The sequence below is a fragment of the Sporisorium graminicola genome, chromosome SGRAM_5 (genome assembly GCF_005498985.1).
Source record: "Sporisorium graminicola strain CBS 10092 chromosome SGRAM_5, whole genome shotgun sequence".
Taxonomy (NCBI): Eukaryota; Fungi; Basidiomycota; class Ustilaginomycetes; order Ustilaginales; family Ustilaginaceae; genus Sporisorium; species Sporisorium graminicola.
Genome location: NC_043735.1, coordinates 912,587 through 935,466, shown reverse-complemented (window position 1 = coordinate 935,466; position 22,880 = coordinate 912,587). Strand labels below are relative to the sequence as shown.

The following is a 22,880-nucleotide window of genomic DNA, read 5'->3' as shown; positions in this document are numbered from 1 at the left end:
TCATATTCCCCTATCTTGGCTTGGCTTTCTGTTTTGTTTTTGTGGGGTCATTTCTCCATTTGTGTCACCGGTGATCCCGACTCTTGTCACACTGCGCTTTTAGATTTCCCTCGACCACTTTGCATGATGTACTTGTAAATGAAAGATCCATCCTGGCATGACTCTTTAACCGTCGCGAAGTGGCTCGTGTGCGATGTGGGTTTGAGTGTCGGCACGAGTAGATGATGAAGAAGGAAGTCGACGAGCGTGGCACGAGTAGATGTTGAAGAAGGAAGTCGACGAGCGTGAAGTCAGAGGGGCGACTTGTTCACGCTTCAGAGGCGGACGGAGGACGAGGCAGGAGGATAGAATCGAGGCTGGACTTGTGAGCATCGAGAGCTCGAGGCTGGTGAAACTACTGACAAGAAAAAGCCGAGGAGACAGAATAGGTGAGGAAATGGATGTGATCACAAGGCTATGACCTGCCCAACGATTGCGAACGAAGATGCGGAAGACAAAGACATGATGAATGAAAAGACATTTGGGAGCAAAGGAAGATGAGAGGTGAGTTGACACGAGGGTCGAGCTGCGTTCTGCAAAGCTGAGCGCGTGAGTGAAGAGGAGAAAGGGTGGGTTGACGTTTGATTGTGGAACCAGTCCTACGCCCACTAGCCATCCTGGGACCCCACAATCTAAGGAGGATTAGGTGTATGACAGGCCTGCCCCACGATCTAAAGTGCCAGATGTGTCTGCATGGCAGCTCCGAGCGAGTCCATATGAGGAAGCCATTGGAAGCCCTGATCCGCGAATCTGTAGACCTTGACTACATTGCCCACGTCGTGTCCCTCCTGGAGCCTCCAAAGCACCAGAGCCGTGTGTTCGGTTCCCTGCGAGGACAATCCCATGCGCTGACCAAGGTCTGTACCTGCGTAGATAGGGCTGTAAAAGTAGCGGAATCGCTCTCCGTCCTCGCCCTCAAACCGAATTCCCAGCGGGTGGGCGCCGTACGTTTCTGCTAGGTTCCAAGCTTGATCACGGTAGAAATGCTTGTGGGCGAGCCAAACGTTAGCGGGGCCGGCTACGTCTGGCTCGAACGCGTTGACGAGTTGCCAGTGTTTGCCTTGGGCACGGTACGCATTTCCGATCGAGGTGCGCAGTCGTTGGTCGATGGTCGCCGGTGCCGCGGGTATAGCACTTGCAACCGGCTCGCCGAACAAGAGAGCAACGAACATGGCAAACCCAATTGCCAGTGCGAGAAGTCGACGTTGGACGGTCATCTTGGAGGCTGAGCGAAAAATGCTTACAGGTAGAGAAAGGTGGATTGTGGGAAGAGACAGCTGACGAATGATCAGACCCGTCACCTATTTATGCCTTTCACCGACAGCTCTGCTTTCGGTAGCGGCTCTCCTTCAAACAGCTCTTGCTTGTGGTCACAAGTGGGTGTGACTAACTAAGCGGACATCCATTCATCACCTCTGCGCTTTGAATGGTTGCTCGCCATTGCCACTGTGTTACCGGACACAATACCTGTTCATGCTATCGATTCCCCCACCACAGTTTCCATTATCGGTTTCGCTTTGTCCTTCGCTAGACAATGGACGTTTGGCGACGATGTGGAAGATTGATGAGATTGCGGCTAGACATGTGGTGTCTCTTCAACAAGCTCTGAGCTGTACAGGGCTGTGGCGGTGCACAAAACGTAGCGAACAGTGACAGCAGGATGCAGGAAAGGGAGAACACTGTGAGTGCTGGGCTTGACGTCTCTGGCAAGTGCGATAGAGGACGACGAAACAAAGAGACGTGAGCAAGGACAAGGATACAATAAAATAGATTGTGCTTGAAGAGAGTGGGTTGTCCATCTTGGCATTTCCACACTACAGCGTCATACCTCGACGAAGGATATCGCTAAAGTCTTCGAAATAGCCCGTGTTTTGCCACAAGAAAGTATTGCCCTTGATGAGGTTGACGTTGACGACGTGCAGCATCGGGTCTGCCTGCCTGTGCTTCCAGAGAACCACTGCTACTGCCTTTTTGCCATCTGGTCTGGACGCCAAGCCCATCTCTTTTCCCAGTGCTGTATTCGACTCGACGATGGTGAAGAAGTAATGGAACATGTTTTTGAAAGATACGACTCTCAGGGGTGTGGCTCGGTTGATTAGTCACGTATCTGTGTTGACCGAGAAATCTGTGTTGACCGAGAGAGGATGCAGTGTCACCCTCGTAGACGGCAGTGCTACATGGGCGGCATTCGTCGCGTTCGGACAGAATAGCCAGATGAAGATTTCATGAGCGATAGAGTGGGGGACGATCAACACTCGAGGGGGAGGGAGCAATACTGGGAGCTGGGACCCTCCTTCATAAGCCAGCATCAATGCGGTAACCAATTTCAGTTCTGCACGGTGGTCAAGATCGTATGGGAATTGACTCGAGGCTCAGACGACGTTGCTCGAACGAGGCTCGACTCGCCGCAACGTGGTTGTGAGACGTCTTTTGATTCCAGCCCGAACCTGTTCAACAATGAGCCAGAGGTCAGCTCACGTAGAAACACCGAATCTCATCGAACAGCACAGTACAATTCACAGCTTGGAAACTTTGTGGCCACGAGCCGGTGTTGACAGAGCTTTCTAAAAGACATAGAAGGAACAGAGTCTTGATTTTTAAACGAGTTGGGAAAGTCGCCCGTTCACTTGTGAGAGTTTGGCACGCCAAGGACGGTGCGGTCGGTTTCTTGGACTATAATTACGCCCGAGCTCTTGCGAAGATTTGCTCGATGGAGTACCTGTGCGGGAAGGCGGCACCGACAGCCCTCACTTCATAACCAAGCAGCTCTGGAGTCGTTTTCTTAACCCTCCAGAATAGGAAAGCGTCCTTGCTTGGATTGTCGGTGGTCAGATCCCATCCGCTCGCCAAGGGATGAGTGCCGGGAACCTTGGTTACGACGTAGACGGAATCCTTGGATTTACGGGGCTTGATCATGTAAATTGCCTCCGTACCAGGCTGTTTGGCGAGTTCCCAAGCCGATTGTCCTTGTTGTTTGGTGATGGAGGCTGTGTGATCGTACACATGTCTGTGGTCTCGGTTATGACCAGAATAGGCTAGATCCAGGAAATCGTTTGCGCCCGACCAGGAGGCTTGAGCATGTTCGCTTAAGTCCTTGAAAACTGTCAAGGCCGAAGCCGCTGCTGGGAGGAGGATGGCCAAGACAGCTAGCGAGCGGATCTTCATTGCTGTGCTTGTGGCTGAAGGGTAGAACCGTTGGTCGTGATGGGGATGGCGAAGCGAGAATAGTTCGAGTGATTCGGGCAAGCTTTATACGTGCACGACGTACGTGGTTAGGCTCGTCTGGTGTGTCTAAAAGACGAACGCAGTAAAAGTCATTCTACTCACGCTGCTCTGTTAGCACGATGTTTGATTGCCAAGATTGGTCCTCGTATCAAGGCAACGCCGCATGCTATGCCCATTGTGACTGGTAGCTTGGCCCACTTGTCGCAGTCTTTGTCAAAATAAAATGCGAGCTGGTCTCAACCAGTTGACAGCAGCTCGTATTGTGTTTCGAGGAGTCAGAAGTCTCTCGTCAAGGCTATAGTGCAGGCCTGGCGATAGTGCATGCAGCACAGCATACATTTGCTGGTCATTGTACGGCAGAGAGCTTGTGCAAGTTTATAGGCAAGTAACGCGGGTCGCCCACGCCCGTTAGTGAGCAGAACGAAGCTGTTCCAAATGAACCCTCTTGTTTCTAATTGAGACCCAAAGCACAGCCAGGTCGAGGAGTGGGATAGCTCCTCGGCTCCCGTACATGAGATGCGCTCCAGAAGTCATTCTTTTGTTGCACTGTTGTCCGGAATGGCACATGATGGCCATCATTCGAGGCGGAGTAGCTTGTGTCTGTTCTTCGTGATGTGCAAGAGCGCATCAGCGTCCTTTGAGCTAGCATGCCAGCTCAGAGTCCACTCGCCCAGCGCAGCGAGACACGAGATACGTGTACTGAGAACATGAAACGAGCTAGGAATGTGCTCTCAAAGCTGCTCTCTGCTCCTTGTCCTTCGGCCCGCCACTATCAGTCAGTCTTCTTACCCCCTTTCAGTCTAGCGAGAGCCTTCCTTACCGAATCGAACCGTTACATTAACGCGTGCGACATCCAACTTGAGGTCATCGACGTGATGCAGTTCGTTGTTGGTGGGTCGCACCGATGTCGGGTTCAGCAAGCTGACTTTCCGACTGCTGGCAGTAGCGCATGGTGGTACCGGTGGGCTTACGTCCCGTTGTATCTCATCTCGGCTCATGAATTAAGGCTTGCAAACAGCGACGATAATTGTCTGAGCAGGTAGCCGCCGTAGCACGATATAAAGCCTCGTTGCAGACGCTTTTGTCTCATGACTGCCTCCCTTTTGTCCCTACCCATTCTCATTCTTCATCTCTGTAACGCCATGTTCGGGGTCTGGTACGTTACTGCCCTCGCAGCCATGAATTTGGTAATGACGATCTCCCCGTCCAGCGCGATGTGGAGTCGAGCACATTCGCCTCCTGGCGTTCCAGTGCGTCAACTGCTCCCTGTAGCCAACCATCTGCCTAGTGAGCAACAGCCTCCGCTCGATGTCTACCACCCGGAGCAGCAACCTTCTACAAGTCGGCCGGAACACTCGGTGACTACGCACGCGGGTGCTTCGGCTGGGTCTCGTCTCGTTGAAGCTGGACCCACAGATGTGGCTCTACAAAGCCACATACTACCATTTCCCGACAACGAAGGAAACTACTGGGGCCCGTACGAGATGCACCCCCAACTCTTCCAGCCCATCGAATATCCGCTCTGGATGCCTGATCTGGAGCATCTGTACGCCCTTGGAAACATGCAGGAACAGCGAAGAACGACGGGGAGACCCGACAAGTATGGAGTGTTTCCGCTTACGTATCGTCCGAACCCGGAAACCCTTGAAACCATATCAGACGTCATTAAGCGTGGTTTGAGAAGAGCGCAGGTGCCGCTCTTTAGGGTCACGGCAGCACAGCACCCCCTATTCGAGGGCAGATTTCTGCTTCCACCTCTACGGAGATCGCAAGACGGCATGGTTCGGATGCCAGAAGACATCATCAAAGCTAGCATAGGACAGGCCTTAGCCCGTCGTATGAGCTCGCCAGCAGGGGGTGATCACCTTTTCGTTCTCAACGTACCGCAAATCGAACAAGAAAAGCGAATCCTGGTTCTAGTAGGCAATCCCAGGACGTACACAACGATCGACAGTACTCAAACGCATGACAAGGTCTGGCTTTTCTTCGAGCAACGCCAGGTGGCCAGGGATGCACTGACAGCCTCTGGAAAGGGCACTTCCTTACTCGGAGCCACCTTCATGTCGCAAAAGGCTGTAGATGCACTGAAAAATACGGGGATCTTGACCAGCTACCATGCATAGTGCGAGGCAAGAAGGGGTGTCGAGGCTCAAGCCGACTTCTTCTGAACGGGGCGGCGGGAGGTCGGCGCTAACGTTGTTTAGATCGCGGTCCATTCTCTTGTTGTCGAGTCTCTCCCCACGAGCAAGACCGGTGCAACACCCCTATTTGCCTGTTCTGTATGAGGGTCGATGTAGTAATGCCACTGTCTTGTTTTCTCTTGTGTGTCGGTGGTGGGACAGCCTGCCAAGATGGAAACAAAGTGTGAAGTGGCGCAGTGGGGCAAGGCAGTCTCCCCTATACCACACGAGGCTTCAAATGAAGTCTTTGAGCCCACTTTCAGCACATTCAATGGTCAACGGCGCCTCGGCTGCCCTAACGGAGGTCCCACCAGCTCATCTGAGCAGCTTCAACCGTTTGCTCGGTGCGACTTCGGGTGGGATCTTGAACAATGAAGCCATTGTCTATAGCTGGAAATCTTCCAATGCATGCTAGTCTTGTTCCTCCCTTGCCTTGCTGATAGAGTCATCCTCGCCCTCGAATGCCCAGGCAAGCTACTTTGAAAAACGCCGAGTAGCCTGTCTTTGCTGAGTGGGTCCAGCATACATGTCGGACGATTTTTTGTTGGAGGACGCAACAGGGGTGGGCATGAGGTGATGACTCGGTGCGTCTCTAGTGGTGTTCACAAGCAGGTCGATGAACGTGGCTCAGAGATCTGTATCTATAAAGTGAGACGGCCGTTCCTACTCGGCTGTCAACAACACATAAACCTCTCAGCTTTGGCACTTGCCCTCCATCCTCGGCAGGTAAACATGTGGCTGCGCACAGCTTTATGTTGGCTAGGCCTTCTCTCCACGCTGTTGGTCCGCAGTGCCATGGACGATGCCAACGCTCGAGGGAGGTACGGCTCAGAGTATCGACCCTTTGCTGGATTCAATTTTGCGCAGCCAGACAAGTTCGGAGCAGATTCTTCGGCTACAGGATCGGGTTCCGCCATCCGACGTCCACCTCCTGGCAGCCTCGTTCCTTCCGATGCGCAGTTCCGCACCCCTGCCTCAACCCTCTCTCGAAATCTATATGGTCCTGGGGAGAGGTTTCTCACCGATACCGTGGTGGACGGTAAGAGACTGCGCATGGTTCCACAGTTCATCATGGAGGATCATCGACCTTACGGTCCCTACACAGTTGGCCTGGAAAATTTTGAAGTTAAACGGTACCCTCTTGACGTCAACTTTCTCCGAGGAACGTACCACCTTGGCAACATGCCTGCCACAAGCTTCGAACAATACACGTCTCCAGACAGCAGTTCATTCTTGAAGAACATCATCTACCGGCCCGACCCCGACGTGCTGCGACGCATCACGGAGACGGTGCAAGCGCCAGAGTACTTTCAAGGTCGGAAGCCACAGCTTGTCCACCCCTGGGATCTGAACGGCCCCAAGCAGGGCGAGTTCCTGTGGCCACCTGTGCATCCTGACGAGACACAACTGCAGCTGAAAATGATCCATCCTAACAGGCAGCGAATGGCTCGTGCAGTCATGGAAGCGATTGCTCTACATGGCAGAAATCAGCGCAACGTGTTTTCCATGGTGATACCACAAGTTCGAGAGCAGAAAAAGAGGTTCATCATGATGGTGCCCGTTCAGTCAGAGTTCTTCACTTCCCCGCCGCACACAAGCCCTAACTCGGATCTGTGGCTGTTCCTCGAAACTGTGCAAGACAGCAAGAATAAGATGCAGCCTCGAATGGCTCTGCTCGGCGCCTCATACCTGCCGAAAGACGCTACTAGCTTCTTGGTGGCTCACAACATCATTCGCCCTGCCAAGCTGAACATCCTTAATTACATACACGGTATCAGTTTTCATGTACGTTGAACCGAGCCTTGCGCTTGTTCGCGTTTGTTCCTGCTGCAGACTCGACTGGTCGATGCTCCTTTCATTCTCTTGTCCTCGTTTTCGTTTCGATCATCACCCTTGCTGTGCCTTTGTCCTTATGCTACTCAGCGTGTCCGATATCAGCTTTAGCGATCCCTGTTAACGCAGTTGTGCTGCGATTGTCTGAAGAGGGATGGCGCTTGAGTTGAGCCAGGTAGCAGCTAGGAGATAGTGAGGTCGGCTGCATGTTCTCGTGGTGGCTAGGCAGCAGGCTGGCATTCAAATCATAAGTTGGAATGTCTCTCGAACTGGCATTCTCCGTCGTGAGAGCACGTGGGTGGTGTAGATGACGAGACAATTTGACAGCGGCCGTGTGCCTGTCAAGCTGCAAAAACTCGAGTTGAACCCTGGGTCAAAGCGCCGGGCCGCCCTGCTGACCCCACGGCCCGCGTTTTTTTGTTAATGGAGCTGAGGTTGAATTGGCCTGAAGTCTGGACTCGTCGGCCACTGGACGAGCTGATCTCAGCTTATCTCGTCCATCTCAACACCACTTGGATCCCGCTTCTTGCGCACGCTCGACCTTTTTGGTGCACCAGATTGCTCGCAATGTGTGCCTCGTTGTCAAAACCACCATCTACACCATCATAGCAGACAGAATGCTCCCTCAGCGCCAAGCTGGAACCACGTCCATGTTTGCACTGCCAGCATGACCCAAGCAGCAACATATCCCACCGCACACTCGGCGGTAGCGTCAGAGAGGCCGGCTCTGCTACCGAGTGCAGCATCGCTCCAGCCGACGCATGTTACTTCGCATCTACCGCCGATCAAGTCGTTGCAGATCCGCCACCAAAGCAGGGATCGAGGTCGCTCCCCCTTTCGACTGCGAAGAAGCGACCCGTCGAATACAGAGGTACATCGACCTCCAGCATATACCACCAATCTCAGCACTTTGCCGCATTCCAACACCCTACAGACGTTCCTCAGTGTCAATACCGACACTCCGCACTCTGGTCATCCTGCCGACAAGCTCAAATCGCACGACAAGCATGCGCATCCTTCGGGGACTGGGCATGCCTGGAGAGTGCGCAAGACGCCCATCTTCTCGGGACTGCTTGCGCCGTTTTCCATCGTGCTCGAAGTGCCTGGGCTGACATCCAAGTGGTATGCCAAGATCGACGAAAACGGCATTGTGGAGCGCTTCGTCGACAATCCGCCTATTCTCACTGTTGGACTCGCGGTTTCGCTCGCCGCCGCTGTTGTTGGCAATGCGTCCATCATCCTTCGGTTTCTCGAGATCCTACGCCCGCGCCAAAGCATCGTGCTGGCCACGGTCGGCTTTGTGCTGCACGACCTGATCAATGTGGTGGCGCTCGCGACGTTCGGCGGGATTTATGGGCCCAAGCACGACGGTCTCAGCCTCAGCGCTTCGTACTGGATGGTGTGCGCTTCCACCACCACGTCGGTACTGGTCACCATCAGCCTCGTCGTCGACTATGTTCGAACCGATGACTTTCGCCATGCTGGCTCCGGGTTGACGCAGCTGCAAAAGGGTCTGGTGCTGGCAGGAATGGGGCTGCTGTTGTACCTTTCGCTCGGATCGCTCCTCTTTGTGTTTGTCATCAAGATCGACTTTATCACTGCACTCTACTTTTCGTGCGCCACCATCTTGACGGTCGGATTCGGTGATGTTGTGCCAGGAAGCCCGGGTGGCAAGGTTCTGGTCATCCTCTACGCGCCCATTGGCATTGTGCTCGTTGCGCTCGTTGTTTCGGCGGCGAGGAATGCGATCCTCGAGACGTTTCAGGCGACGCTGCTCGCGCGGAGCAAGGAGCGACGTCGACGCATCGCAGAGCGAAAGGCGGCGCACAAGGAGCACAAGCGTCAGGACAGGGCGCTACGAAAGATGATGCCTCGCACGTTTACCTTTGGACCTGGCGCAGGCTCCACGGCCAACAACGAGGACGGCAATGACTTTGCAGAAGCGCTCGCGAGGATGGAGAACCAAGTGGCTGCTGGACACGACCCCGCATATGACACGCCAGCAGGCAGTAAAGCAACAGCATCGTCCGTCGACACGACAGCTGTTTCTGCGTCCGACACGGCAAAGACGCGCACCGACAAGAGTGCGACTGCAGAGAGTTCGCACCTTGCTACCGCAGGCGATCCTGCACTGCAACGCGAGATCACAGCATTGCAACAACACTTGCTAACGGCCAAACAGCGCACCGAAGAAGAGTTCCGCGAGTTTGAAGCACAAGCGCGCCGCGAGGCGGTCGCTGCTGCGCGCATCAAGCTTGTCCTAGCCGCCTCGATGACGACTGCCTTCTGGCTTTTGGGTGCGGTTGCCTTCACGTATGCCGAGCGGTGGAGTTACGGTGGAGCGCTGTGGTTCTGTTTCATCGCCATGATCACGATTGGATATGGAGACTACCATCCGGCTACGCAGCTGGGTCGCGCCATCTTTGTGATTTGGGGCTTGATGGGTGTCGCCGTGCTGACTATCCTGTTGGCGGTGGTGCAAGATGCGTTTGGCAGCATTTTCCATCGAGTGTTGACCAATTCGACGTCGAGGCTGTTTGATCGCGCCCAGGCAAGGGCAAGGAAGAGGCTTGCCAGGAAGCAGAAGCAGGATCAAGAGAAGGCGCAGCAAATCGAGCACGACGGGGATGCTGTTGCTCAACGAGGCAGGTCGAGTTCGGCACGACGCCGTCGTGCTCGTCCACACCGACGGGAGAGAAAGAGCGAAGGCGATGCGGTTCCGTATCGAGATGTCAAGCAAGCAGCTCCGGTAGCGAGGAAGAGCATGGAGGCGTGCATCGAGAGCTCGGCTCGAACTGCATCTCCCGAGCCACTCGATCGCGCCCGCCCCGACGCCGCACTTCCGTCCGTGCACCTTGAGATCCCTACGAACGATGGATTTCTCCACACCCACTTCCCAATCCCGCAGCATGCCGCAGCCCGAGTGGAAGACGCACTGGTCTCCACGCCTCAGAAACTCGCCCTTGCCGCACTGCAAACATTTCAACACTCGGTGCGCCTGCTGCAGCTCAATGACGCGGCCATCGCGCAAGCCATGACCGACATCCCCGCGCTGCGACACTACTACAACTTGCGGCAGCAGCCAGAATCCACCGCCACTTCGGGGCAAGAGACCGAAGCTGCACTGCAAGATCTGCATGCCTCGATCCGGCAGACGGCGAATCCAGAGCACGACAAAGTGGCCAAGCTGGTGGTAGCGAATCTCGAGTTCGAGCATCAGCTGCGGACGCTGCTGGATGGGTTCCAAGGGTTGAAGGACCGCGTGGAGGGCTTCAAACAGACGCAGCTGCAGAGATCGAGGACGACGTCTGTGTCGGGAGATGTCCCGACGCTGGTGCAGCACAGGCATGAAAGGGTTTCGAGCGAGTGAGCCTACTGCTGGGGACGTTGTTATACATGTATGAATAGACGCGTGACAAGGCTTATCTACTTGGTATCTACGCTGGTGGCCGTTGCTTTCTGCAAGTGCGGGAATCTTGCCTGGACAATCTTGAGCAGGTGCGGCCAGATCTGGTTCGATGTATCGCCTTTCAAGTTGACGAACAGTTCCGAGCCGTCGGTCGGAGTACCATCCGCCTTGGAGCTGCGGCAGTCGATGTCGATGATGCCGGCTGACTTGGCGCGGTAGTGTTGCAGCATGGGTTCGGTCTGAGCGTGGAACGACTTGAGACGTTTGCCGAAGGTTTCGACGTTGTCATCTTGGCGCTTCGAGAGCGGTTCGCCAGTGATGTCGTCTTTCCCTTCGACCTTGGGAGGATTGTAGGAGAGGTTGTAGACACGGCCTGAGGGGAGGTGCGTCCACCGTTGAAGGATGCGGTCGAGAATGACGTCCTCCGGAACATCCAGATTCACCACTAGCTTCAACGGCTTTCCCTGCTCCTCGAGCATGCCATCCAGCATCTCTGCCTGCCCCAGCGTTCGAGGGAAGCCATCCAGCAGCCAATCGCTCTCGCCGAGCGTCTTGACTTCGGCACCGATCAGGTCCATCATGACCTCGTCTGGCATCAGCCCGCCCTGCTTGATCACCGCGTCCGCGCGTTGTCCAATCGAGGTGCCCCGCTGAATGTGCGAGCGCAGCACATCGCCTGCAGACAGCACGGAGAAGGCGTAGTGCTTCAGCAGACGTGTTGATTGGGTTCCTTTGCCTGAGCCGGGTGAGCCGACGATGAGCATTCGCATTTGTGTGTCCGCAGCAGAAGCGGCTTGACGAGCATGGTGCGAGGCTGTGAAGCATCGGATGCTTCCGACAGCGCGATTGCACGTGGCAGTGTGGACTCGGAAGGACCGAGCTGCGATCGAGCTCGCCATGAATGACCAGGATCGAGCGACTGGCTGAAGTAGGTTGGGAAGGGTCGCTCTGCGTAGTCGAGAAGCTAGATGTAGATGCAGCAGGGTAAGGTGAGGATGGGAAGATGATTGTGCAAAAAAGACCCTTCCTCCTGTTGTTCTGATGGTGGAGAACAAGGGAAAAAGGTGGTCATAGCGTTTAGACCTGGAAAACAAAAGAGGGTCGGCGACGCGCTGCGACTTTCTTCCTCTCTCTACCTTTGGCCCGCTGCTGCTTTCGCTATTTGGCCCGCACAGCCGGTGCGGCGCATCCGATTCATGATGGACTTCCGGAAGCACTGCTTGTCTGTTCTGTTACCGGGGATTCCGCTTTCATCCCGTCTTTGACGCCATTCATCCTCTCATTCCTCCCTGCTTTATTCCATTGATGGCACAGCTAACAATCAGACTGCGTTCAGCAAAGCTCGAAACAAGCATTCTATATTACGAACCACTCTGAAATACAACGCCCTGGAGATGAAAGCGCTCAACGACCCATCCAACCACCATCGACAACGAGCATCTCGCCGCTGACGTACTGACTCGCTTGCGAAGCGAGGAAGAGCAGCGGGCCCTTGAAATCGGCCGGCTCGCCCCACCTGCCCGCGGGGATCCTTTCGCTGATCTGACGCAACCTCGTAGGGTCGGCCAGCAGCTTTTCGTTCATGTCCGTCGCAATGTAACCAGGAGCGATGCCGTTGACCTGGATGTTGTGTTTGGCCCATTCGTTACTGAGCGCCTTGGTAAGCTGTCCCACCGCACCCTTTGCCGATGCGTAAGCGGGGACAGTGAGGCCGCCCTGGAAGGTGAGGAGCGAGCCAAAGTTGATGATCTTGCCGCTGCGGCGCGGCACCATGTGGCGGCCAGCGGCCTGGCTGAGCAGCCACACCGCTTTGAGGTTGACATTGAGCACCTCGTCCCAGTCGGACTCGGGGAAGTCGGTGGAAGGGTGACGGCGTTGGATGCCGCCGCAGTTGATGACGATATCGATGGCAGACGTGGGCGACTGGGCGAGGGCGCGGTCGAAGAGAGTCTTGACCTGCTCGAGGTCAGAGAGGTCCGCGTCGACCGTCGAATGCTTTTGCGAGGAGGATTGGTTGGGGACCGAGGTGAGAGGGGAGAGCGCCGGGTGGGCGCCAGAAGCAGCGTTGCCCGGTCGAACGGCGAGGATCACGCTAGCGCCTGCTTCGACGAGTGCAACAGCACATGCTTGGCCAATACCACGCGTACCACCCGTAAGCAGTGCCGTCTTGCCTGACAGGTCGAACAGTCCCAACGACGACGTCGAGGGTGTCTTTTCGCAGGCCGCGTCCGTAGTCGACATCTTGAGTTGCAGTAGTAGGTGAGCAGAGAAAAGCGATGCTCTTGGATGAAGGCGTGAAGAGCTCGAAGGCGTCGGGGGAAAATGAAGGTCACGGAAAGAAGGACCAGGTTGGCCGAACTTGATCTTGCTCTTTATACGCCAAAGGTCTCTCCTACACGTCTGGAAGAATCTTCCTTGCTACTCTTGCACGGTTCCTGTTAGGCGGACAGTAGCTGTTCGGTAGATGCGGGGGAAGTCACGGCCAGAGTTGCCCGCGGGGTGTGCAGCGTCTGTGCGTCCAGCTCAACATCAACGGCTGTTCCGGACCGCGTCTCCGGGGTGAGTATTTCGTGTCGTTGTTGGAGAAGACGGTTCAACATTTTCGAAAATTCCCTGAAGCGCAAGGCCGAATTCGGATGGCCATTCCGAGCGGCTGAGAGGTGTCGCAATGACGACGGCCCTCGTAGAGGCACACATTGCGCGCAGGATGCTCTGCGCGAATTACGTTGCGAAACAGATGTCAGTGTTGGACACCTCCGTACACGAAACAGTGCACACCTTCCTGAGTTTGTATCAGCGTATCGTCTCTCTCTGCTAAGTTCAGTGCTCGGTTGCCTCGCAGACAGAGTACAATGCGGTTGCTGGTCAACCCACTGTCTCTTTAAAAAGGAGCTAGCACAGGGGTGTGCATGCCTCAGCCCAATCCCACAAAATTGAGGGTTGTGGGCAGTAGCTACGACATGTCCCGCTGGTATCACTGCACAGCCACCTCGACCGCGGCGCCTACTTGAACAACAATGCCTGCAGCAATGTCACTGCTGCCACCGAGTACTTGCTGTGGCTGAACTGACTTGCCATACCGTTCCTGGAACGCAAAGTCCTGGAACGCAAAGTCCTGGAACGCAAAGTTGATGCCGGCAACTCATCAGCGATGCTCTGATGGTATTAAAGCTACTCTCCCCTCCGAGCACGAGCAGCAACACACCTCAGTGAAAACATTCTTTCGCACTCGTTGATGCCTGTACTACAAACGTGCCTGGTGCACATCCCTTCGCACACACTGTCAGGACTTTCTCTTCGTTTCGTTTCACACGCACACCACGGAAGGGCGACCTGGTCTCTGCGAGAATCATGCGCGCTTCTACGCTCCTTTCTCACCTCCTCGTCACGCTCCTGTTCGCTTCCACGACCGCCCGTCCCATACATCCATTTCATCCGTTCCTCTCGAAGCAGAAGCTCAAGGCCCGACAATTCGAGGAAGAGCTAGCGGCAGCTGCCGAAGACAGTGTCGAGCTGTTTGATGCGCCGCGCGTGCACGATTCGACGGAACAGGTCCACCAACGAACGGAACAGCACAACGTCACCACCTCCAGCATCTTGGCCGCCATACGAGAGAAGGAAGAAGCGGTTACTCTTCAGAGGACGCACAGGCTTCCACTAGCAAGCTCGGGAGAGGGAGAGTTTAGCTACTATCGCGAGAGTCAAGGCGTCGGCATGTACAGTCAGCAGAATGGCAGGGGCAGTGACAGAATAGCCGGCTATTTGGTCGATGGCCGTCAGAGTGGGTTTGGACGGTACCGTGTGGGTGACGCTGCAAACCAGTGACCTAGCGTGGGCTTGTGCGGGACGTAGCACCGCAAAGGTACCTAGAGTTGCTAACCAACACATTTTGTGTCAGACACCTTGTAGTGTGATATGTTTGTGCACGTCGAGTGGAAGAGAATCGGAAAAGTTGGCGTCTTTTGGAGAGTTCTGTTTGCTCAGGATGCGGCGTGAATGCCGAGTGGCCCCGGTGGGTTGGTTCAGAGTGTGTGGTGGCGCATCATGTTGCGAGTGGCCGTTGGAGCAACAATCAGATGGTTGTGTGGGCAGATGCTACCGACTTCATCTGCCTTGGTTGCCGCTTGCCTTTGCCGTGGCTACACCCTCTTTCCTTCAGCATCCTTCGAGGGTGTAGCTCCATAAATCCCACTCATCTTTGAGCTTACTCGGTTCGCTCTGCGCTGTCGAAATTTCTCCTTCTTGACTCGCACTCTTTCTTGCTCGCTTTCGACGACGGCGCGCGTACTTTTGCTGGCTTCACAATGTCGGCGAACGCCAGGAAGCTAAACCGAGCAGCATGTTCTTGGATCGTCGTGGTGCTTTCCTTTTTGGCGATGCTGACGGCAGTCCGAGCAGATGCAGTGGTGCAAGACCCGATGAAAGCACAGGCCAACAGTTTCGGCTGGCTCGCTATCCGCAACGTGACCTACTGCCTCTCTTCCGATCCTGACCCGGCCAACAAGCCGCGCGGGGTGCAGCCCAAGACGAACAACTTTGCATCTCTGGGCTCGGGCGCTCCTACAACGAAGCAGTTGACAGGGATGGGCGACAGCGTGGTGGTGCTCTACCATCCCGAGAACACGAACAAGGCGATCGCCTGGTGCAACACTCTAGTGGCGTTTCAGAGCACCGAACATGTCAAGTGTCACATTGCGCTACCGACTTGTCAGAGGTGTGATGCGGTGAGGTCCAAAGACGGTACGGAAGATAGGGTTGCGACGACCGAGGCTACCAAAGGCCGAGAGCGGGAGGAGATAGGCAAGAACAGGGCACCGAGCGGCAAGTTGGGGCAGCCCAGAACGCCAAAGATTCAGGCCGGTACGGATGGGTACTATGATACATTGGTAGCGCTGCAGAGGAAGGGGGCAGGTGGGAGGGATCCGAACGACCCCTGGGTCCGTGCACCAGGTGAAAGCGACCAGACTGCAAAGCCGCAGGCTGGAACTCAACCGCAGACGCAGCCACAGCCAGCTTCTCAACACGCAGCTGAGGCTTTCTATTCCTCAACACAGCCCGATTCCCAGCCCGGGTCTACGCCTCGGCAAGGGTACGAGTCTTCCATCCCAGTCGACGTCGACGCCTCGACGGACCCAGAGCTCGAAGCAGCCATTTCAGAGTTTCAAGACTACTGCGAGAACAAGCTGACGCTCGCAGTTCGAGCCGATTGCCCGCTACACATGGTCAGAAGCTGGACAGACGAGCCCCCATTCGATCTGCAACGATTCTGCATGACTCTGCGAGGCGCAAACGGATACACGCTGCACACCACCGATCGACCTTCGACCAGTCCGTCCTATGGGGGCTTGCAGGCGAGCAGTACAGGTGCACAGATGGGCGGAGATGGACAGAGTGAGATTGGAAACGTCGCTGGAGGGATAACTGGAACAGCAGGAACAGTGGGGAAGGGTGGCAGCAATGACACGGGCAAGAGCAAGGGCAGCATCGGTGGGGACAAGAACCGTGTGGATGGAACCAGCGCAGCCGGCGCGCTGGACCCCAATGACCCGTTGATCCCTTTCCCAACGGACGATGACGGCAAAGTAACGACATTAGCGTCGTCACCAGCGACACAACCAAAGACGCAAGCCGCAAAGAGGAATTAGCACTGCCGGGAGAGTCAATATGCAAACACCCGAAACGGCGTCAGGAACACACATTTTCTGCGCTGATTTTTGCGACGTTTATAAAAGCTTAATTCTTTTCTCGATCCGTTTCGACTGATTTGATTATCGTAACTGCTATCTCGCCATCTCTGCGCACTTGACAAGGGTATGCTGGGTGAAGCGCATCGGATGATCGACTCTTTGATTGACTCGCTCCTAGTAGTCGGCGTCCTACTCGAGGATTCAATGTCGACGCGGGGCAGGAAAGAGGACGTTCCAATCAGCATGCGAATCAAGATCGGAGCTGAGCAAATACTTGCAGCAGAGAGAGAGAGAGAGAGAGAGAGAGAGAGAGAGAGAGAGAGAGCTCTTGAAAGGAGGGTCCAACAATTTCACGACCGCACGAGCCATGACACAAGCTTCTTCCCGTGGATGCTCCACTTTTGTGCTGACTGAGCCTTTCAGGCCACCCTCTCTTCCACCTTCTTCCCTTCAACTCTGCTTTGCCTCGGCCAACATACTCCGCTTACCACCTCATCTCTTCCGTCAGGCACCCGCTCCTTCTCTGCGAACCATCAAGATGGCGGCCAAACTCACTCTACAGTCCACGTACGACTTGGGCGAAAGCGGTGCCACGATGCCCGTGCTCGGCTTTGGCGTGTACAAGAGTCCTGCGGAGGTGACGGAACGATCGGTAACGACTGCGCTCAAGACAGGTTACCGTCATATCGACTCTGCTCAATACTACGAAAACGAAAAGGAGGTGGGCAATGCGGTTCGAGCGTGGTGCCTCGAGACGCACACCTCGCGTCGAGAGGTGTTTGTTACGACCAAGATGATTGCGCCGCTCAAGACCAAGGAGGAAACGCTCCATTCTTTGCGCGAGTCGGTGAACAAGATCAACCTCGATGGTAAGTCTTTGTGCCTTTTGGAATCAAGGCGGAGTGGTCGAAGAAGGATCGGCTGACCTTGTGACGTTACGATGTTTCGGATGCAAGGCTACGTGGACTGCTTCCTGATCCATACGCCCTCCTCGGGCCTCTCAGGGCGCCAGCAGCTCTGGGAGGCACTCAAGGAGCTTCAAGCCGAAGGCAAAGTGGTCACGATCGGTGTGAGCAACTATGGCGTCAAGCATCTGCAAGAGCTCATCGACCGCAACGAGACCCCCGCGGTCAACCAGATTGAGCTACACCCGTGGTGCCAGCAACGCCCCATTGTCGAGCTGTGCAAGAAGCACAAGATCATCCTGCAGGCCTACTGCCCCATTGTTCGAGGCAAGCACGCTGACGATGCGGAGGTGCTCCAGATTGCAGCCAAGCACAAAGTGGACTGGTCGCAGGTGCTGCTGCGCTGGTCATTGCAGAAAGGGTTTGTGCCGCTGCCCAAGTCGGACACGCCTTCGCGCATCGCCTCCAACGCCGACATCTTTGGGTTTGAGCTGGACGACGAGGATATGACGACGCTGGATGCCAAGGACCAGGGAGGTAGAGGTGCTGTTGGTCCCAACCCGGTTGGTTGCGAGTGAAAAGAGTGTTGTGAAGGAGTGCCAATCGTCTTTGGATCGTTGACGGCCATCGGGGGGGGATGTGTGTTGATCGGGAAAGCCTGATTGTTGTCGTGCGCAGGCGAATCCGAGAAGGAGGAGCGTCCGCCGAGAGTTTTGCTTGCGAGACAGTCCAGTGGTGGTTGCCATGGTTGCTATTGCTGCTGCTGCTGTTTGTTGTCCCACGTGCATTCCGAAAGCGTGCCGGACTTTGGCCGGAGGCGTGCCTCGATTTGAACATGGCACGCTAGCAACATTTTTATTTTTTATTTTTTCCACGAGTGAGCTCGGCGAGGCAGAGCCAGGCTTGCAGCACCTCTGCTTGTTGTGCGTGTCGGTCTCGGACTGGAAACGCAGCCAAGGCCATGGGAGCTTCGCCAAGCATCTTGGGCGCTTGGGACATCGGAGTCCGCACACCTTGCGACATTGCTGGTGCCGTTTGCCAAGTTTGCGTCTCGAAGCGCGTGTACGGATGATTGCAACAGCTCGCGCCTCGCATCGCAGAAGACAAGCCACAATGCGAGCTATTCCGAGCGAGTGCAGTGCTGCGACCGAGTTCTCAGAATGTACGAAGAATGGAAAAACAACGACAACAAAGCAGTCTTGATGTTAAAACCTGCGCTCGTGTGACCCAGACGCTGTGGTTGCTGTCACGGTTGCTGTCTCGGTGCGGCAAGGCGTCGAGGTAATCGTGCGAAGGGAATCATTGGCCGTTGCTTGCCGCTCAAGGCCTGCCAGGTCCGTCGGAAGGAGACTCCGACAGGGATGGTTGGCTGCAGCAGAGCCCGCCAGCAGCGCCTGTTTGAAGCTCCGAAACAGATTTCGGCCGCTGCAGGCGTTATCGTTGCCGCCTCCTGACGTGTCCCTCTCCTTCTCTCCTACCTCGCTTAGCATGCGCGCATCTTGCAGTGCGTGTTCTGGCGTGGCTCTTCGCTTCGGCACAGTCGCCGTGATCTACAATAGAAAGACATCGGAAAAAAAATCACAGTCTCGGCAAAAACAGTGGTTCCAGCAGTGTCCCGCGTCTTCCAAAGAAGCCGCTCACTTGCCGTCAACCGTCCGATGCACAGCTTGACGGACCAAGCAGTCGTGCTCTCTCCCCCTCCCTCTCCCACACCATCCTCTTGCTCCTCTTCGTCACTATCGGCGCGACACGAACGACGATTCTCGCGACCGGAGTCTGATCATGAAGATCTTTGACCCTACTTTTTCGTCCACGTCGTCGTCCGCAGCAGCCTTGGCGCTCAGCCTGGCGACGGCCTTGCTTGCTGCTGCTCCCACAGTCAACGCAGAGCCAGGATCGCATGTTTTCCATCGTCCATCGCATCTGCAACGACGTCAAGCAGCAACAAACTCTGCCACCAGCAGCGGAAGCAGTGCCGATCAGAAGTCCATCTACGAGCAAGCCTTCACCGACCCCGTCGCTGCTGCCAAGGCTGCCAACGCCTTGCCCTTCATCGCCGGTCAATACGCCACGGGAAACTTGTACCGATACAACCTCGCCGCGGACAACGGCCAGCTGCCTTGGAATACCAATGTTCCCTTCATCCCCGAAGCAGCTGTGGACGGAAGCATGGATGGGGGGTGGAAGGAGCTCCCCGACATTCAAGGTATGACGCTCAACCGCACCTTTGCGGTACAACCAGGCGTCGTGATGCCCTTCTACCAGACCACAGGCTACGACGGCACCAAGATCAAGCGTGCGGTCATGATCATGCCGGGCAAACCGAGAGACTGCTGGAAGTACACCTCGCTCGTCCAGAACGCGCTCAATGTGTACATTACCAACCCGCAGAGTTCGAGCGGCAGAGCCGACGGCTCGCCCAACAGCGATGACACGGCCAGAACAGCCCAGGACGAGGTGCTCCTCCTGGGCCCATGCTGGATGAACGAAGACGATCACACGGCCGGTGCAATCCAAAGCGGCGAACTGTACTGGCATTCGTCACAATGGCAGTCCGGCATGGCTTCGCGCGGTCCCGGTGATACGCAGCTGTCATCGTACCAAGTCATGGATTCGTTCATGGATACCCTGTTTGACAAGACGCAATTCCCGGCGCTCGAGGCGGTCGTGGTTGCAGGCCACTCGATGGGCGCGCAGATGGTGCAGCGCTATTCGGTGGTCAAGCAGCCCGCCGCGTACGATGGCAACATTACCTTTTGGATCGGCAACCCGGGTTCGTATGCCTGGTTGGACTCGTCGCGTCCGAACCACAACAACGCCAGCTGCGCCACCACCTTTGACGAATGGGCGTACGGGCTGGACGGCTCGGGCGTGCCCCCCTACGCGCGCAGCCGCGTCAGGAACAACAAGCAGCAGGTTGTCTCGACATTCCAGTCGCGCAACGTCCACCTGAACTACGGTTTGCTGGACAACGGTCAAGGCGACACGGCATGTGCTGCTTCGTACCAGGGCGCCAACCACCTGGAGCGAGGATGCCACTTTGTCGAGTCGGTCGCCAACCTGTCTGGTGGCAGCCTGCCAAAGACACAGACGGCCAATTTCATGCCCAACGTATCGCACCAGGACTACTCGATGCTGAGCTACAACATTTCGCTTTATAGATTGTTTGAGGAGGTTCCTGCCGGTGCGAGCTCCAATGGCACGGCAACAGCAGCGAACGGGAAAGGAGGAGCAAAGGGAGGAGCGAGCACAGCTTCCAAGGGCAACGGGTCAGGCAAGAGCTCGGCAGCGTCGATGTACAAGGCGGGGATCGCGGCAGCTGGTGTCGGTACCGTCTTGTCGTTCGGAGTGAGTTTGTTCTAGTTGAAGCAGCAAGCAGCGTTGAACATCGGGAACAACGGATCCGCATTCAGAGTCTCTAGCTGCTCGGAAGGCTCTCTATCGCTGTTTCTTCTTGGATGGTCATAGATCAATGCCATAGTAGAAGAAATGGACAATGTCGTTTGTTTGCAATACTTGAATCGGCGATGCATTGCCGTGCTGTCTGTTGTTGGTGAGGCAGAGCAAGCTTTGACTGGCTGGCTGACCGTTAGCGAAGCGGAAGGTCGGAGCATTGAACGGTGATTAGAAAGCTCCATTTTCCCCGTAGCACACCGTGCGCGCGACATCCCAAATTCCAATTGCATTTCCAATTTCGCAGTCAGCAATCCACAGAGTCAGCAGACAGACAGCCAGCCAGCCAGCCAGCCATTCTCGGCAACTCGGAGCATCCGTTTACCGCTTCATCCCCGCAACAAAGGCCGAGTGCGGGGTCAGCACAACGAGGCCAGAAGAGGGCCCGTGTGTACCAGCTCGCCTTCTCCGTCACAACCATCACCTCCTACCTCTTCCCCTCTCCATCCTCCTACTACACTTCCGTTTCCCGCCATGCCCAAACCAGGCCCCGCCAGTCGCAGCAGCATCGCCAACCTCATGCGTCTCTCGCATGTCGCCGGCTGCCCCTGTCACGGCTGCTCGGTCGCTCGCGGTGGTGCCAACCTCGCCCGCGCTGGTCTCAACATGATCTCCAAACACAACTCTCAGCCCGGCGCCAACGCTCGTGGGTACGCCACGCCCGTCGACCATCTCGTGCAAAAGGAGTACGCGTTTGAACTCGCCGCGTCCAACGTCCGGTTCGGCGAAGGCGTCACCAACGAGGTCGGCATGGACTTTGCCAACATGAAAGCGCGCAAGGTCGGCGTCTTTACGGACAAAACGGTGCGAGGCCTGACCGCCATGAAGCAGAGTATCGAGGGCCTCGACAAGGCTGGTGTCAAGTACGAGATTTTCGATAACGTCAGGGTGGAGCCCAACGAGCAGTCGTGGCAGGAAGCCATCACGTTTGCCCGCGAGCAGGATTTCTCGCATTTCCTCGCGGTCGGTGGCGGAAGTGTCATGGATACCTGCAAGGTGGCCAACCTGTTCACGTGCTACCCAGACGCAGACCTGTTGGAGTTTGTCAATGCACCCATCGGAAGAGGCACGCCCATCGACAGGGTGCTTCGCCCGCTGCTGTGTGTGCCCACCACCGCCGGAACAGGATCCGAGACGACCGGTACCGCCATCTTTGACCACACGGCTACCGAGTCCAAGACGGGGATCGCCTCGCGCGCGCTGCGTCCGCTGCTCGGCATTGTCGACCCGCTCAACACCGAGACGTGCCCCACTGCGGTCCACGTGAGTGCCGGACTCGACGTGCTCTTCCACGCGCTGGAGAGCTACACTGCCATCCCCTACACCGAGCGCACCCCTCGCCCCGCCAACCCGCTGCAACGGCCCGCCTACCAGGGCCGCAACCCCATCTCAGACGTCTTTTCGCTCTGGGCGCTCAAGCAGACGGTCAAGTACCTCCCTCGTGTCGCACGCGACCGCACCGACGCCGAAGCACGTGGTCAGATGCTCCTCGCCGCTACCTTTGCTGGCATCGGTTTCGGCAACGCCGGTGTTCATCTGTGTCACGGCATGTCGTACCCCATCTCCGGGCTCAACAAGAAGTTTGGCAAGTACCAGCATCCAGGCTACCAGGTCGACCACCCCATCGTACCGCACGGCGTCTCGGTCGCACTCACGGGGCCCGCCGTGTTTGAATTTACCGCCCCCTCGGCGCCCGACCGTCATCGCGAGGTGGCTGCCATCTTTGACGGCTACCAGAACGGAAGCGAGTCGACGGACATTGCGCGTCTGCCGGATGCCGAGGTGGGCGAGCTGGTGTACGATAGGATCGCCCGGTTTTTGGCTGACCTCGGCGTGCCGAGGGGGCTCGAGAAGATCGGCTACAAGCAGCAGCACGTCGAGGCGCTGGTCAAGGGTACCATCCCGCAGAGGAGGGTGTTGGACTTGGCGCCTGGGATCGGTGATGTGATGGGGGCCGATGGTCATGAACACCTCGCCCGCATCTTGGAAAAGTCTCGTAAGTTTCAAGTCCAGCCTGTCACGCATTCAAGAGGTATTGTTTCAAGACGACCCTTTGCTCACCGTTTGTCTTCCTTTTCTTTTTCACCTCGAACCAGTCTCGTACTAAGAAGCAGCACACTTTCTCCGAGCACGCCTAGTCGGATCCGCC

The 22,880-nt window shown here is 56.2% G+C and overlaps 11 protein-coding genes across 11 annotated transcripts; 7 read left to right on the top strand and 4 right to left on the bottom strand.

The window, feature by feature from the left end:
- Nucleotides 1–710: 710 nt before the first annotated feature.
- EX895_005100 (uncharacterized protein) lies at nucleotides 711–1,256 on the bottom strand (the record flags this gene model as incomplete). The annotated part of the gene is made up of 1 exon (XM_029885694.1): nucleotides 711–1,256. The coding sequence occupies one exon, from the start codon at nucleotides 1,254–1,256 to the stop codon at nucleotides 711–713; it is 546 nt and encodes a 181-aa protein (XP_029738260.1).
- A 1,462-nt stretch (nucleotides 1,257–2,718) lies between these two features.
- EX895_005099 (uncharacterized protein) lies at nucleotides 2,719–3,204 on the bottom strand (the record flags this gene model as incomplete). Its single annotated transcript, XM_029885693.1, has 1 exon — nucleotides 2,719–3,204. The coding sequence occupies one exon, from the start codon at nucleotides 3,202–3,204 to the stop codon at nucleotides 2,719–2,721; it is 486 nt and encodes a 161-aa protein (XP_029738259.1).
- Nucleotides 3,205–6,176: 2,972 nt separating this feature from the next.
- Nucleotides 6,177–7,238, top strand: EX895_005098 (uncharacterized protein; the record flags this gene model as incomplete). Its single annotated transcript, XM_029885692.1, has 1 exon — nucleotides 6,177–7,238. One exon carries the CDS (start codon nucleotides 6,177–6,179, stop codon nucleotides 7,236–7,238), a length of 1,062 nt encoding a protein of 353 aa, XP_029738258.1.
- Nucleotides 7,239–7,944: 706 nt separating this feature from the next.
- On the top strand, nucleotides 7,945–10,647 carry EX895_005097 (uncharacterized protein; the record flags this gene model as incomplete). The annotated part of the gene is made up of 1 exon (XM_029885691.1): nucleotides 7,945–10,647. The coding sequence occupies one exon, from the start codon at nucleotides 7,945–7,947 to the stop codon at nucleotides 10,645–10,647; it is 2,703 nt and encodes a 900-aa protein (XP_029738257.1).
- Nucleotides 10,648–10,703: 56 nt separating this feature from the next.
- Nucleotides 10,704–11,585, bottom strand: EX895_005096 (uncharacterized protein; the record flags this gene model as incomplete). Its single annotated transcript, XM_029885690.1, has 1 exon — nucleotides 10,704–11,585. One exon carries the CDS (start codon nucleotides 11,583–11,585, stop codon nucleotides 10,704–10,706), a length of 882 nt encoding a protein of 293 aa, XP_029738256.1.
- Nucleotides 11,586–12,090: 505 nt separating this feature from the next.
- On the bottom strand, nucleotides 12,091–12,927 carry EX895_005095 (uncharacterized protein; the record flags this gene model as incomplete). The annotated part of the gene is made up of 1 exon (XM_029885689.1): nucleotides 12,091–12,927. One exon carries the CDS (start codon nucleotides 12,925–12,927, stop codon nucleotides 12,091–12,093), a length of 837 nt encoding a protein of 278 aa, XP_029738255.1.
- A 1,110-nt stretch (nucleotides 12,928–14,037) lies between these two features.
- Nucleotides 14,038–14,511, top strand: EX895_005094 (uncharacterized protein; the record flags this gene model as incomplete). Its single annotated transcript, XM_029885688.1, has 1 exon — nucleotides 14,038–14,511. The coding sequence occupies one exon, from the start codon at nucleotides 14,038–14,040 to the stop codon at nucleotides 14,509–14,511; it is 474 nt and encodes a 157-aa protein (XP_029738254.1).
- Nucleotides 14,512–15,062: 551 nt separating this feature from the next.
- On the top strand, nucleotides 15,063–16,331 carry EX895_005093 (uncharacterized protein; the record flags this gene model as incomplete). The annotated part of the gene is made up of 1 exon (XM_029885687.1): nucleotides 15,063–16,331. One exon carries the CDS (start codon nucleotides 15,063–15,065, stop codon nucleotides 16,329–16,331), a length of 1,269 nt encoding a protein of 422 aa, XP_029738253.1.
- Nucleotides 16,332–16,911: 580 nt separating this feature from the next.
- Nucleotides 16,912–17,856, top strand: EX895_005092 (uncharacterized protein; the record flags this gene model as incomplete). Its single annotated transcript, XM_029885686.1, has 2 exons — nucleotides 16,912–17,242; nucleotides 17,330–17,856. 2 exons carry the CDS (start codon nucleotides 16,912–16,914, stop codon nucleotides 17,854–17,856), a joined length of 858 nt encoding a protein of 285 aa, XP_029738252.1.
- Nucleotides 17,857–19,060: 1,204 nt separating this feature from the next.
- EX895_005091 (uncharacterized protein) lies at nucleotides 19,061–20,641 on the top strand (the record flags this gene model as incomplete). The annotated part of the gene is made up of 1 exon (XM_029885685.1): nucleotides 19,061–20,641. The coding sequence occupies one exon, from the start codon at nucleotides 19,061–19,063 to the stop codon at nucleotides 20,639–20,641; it is 1,581 nt and encodes a 526-aa protein (XP_029738251.1).
- Nucleotides 20,642–21,205: 564 nt separating this feature from the next.
- EX895_005090 (uncharacterized protein) lies at nucleotides 21,206–22,838 on the top strand (the record flags this gene model as incomplete). Its single annotated transcript, XM_029885684.1, has 2 exons — nucleotides 21,206–22,727; nucleotides 22,828–22,838. 2 exons carry the CDS (start codon nucleotides 21,206–21,208, stop codon nucleotides 22,836–22,838), a joined length of 1,533 nt encoding a protein of 510 aa, XP_029738250.1.
- Nucleotides 22,839–22,880: the final 42 nt, after the last annotated feature.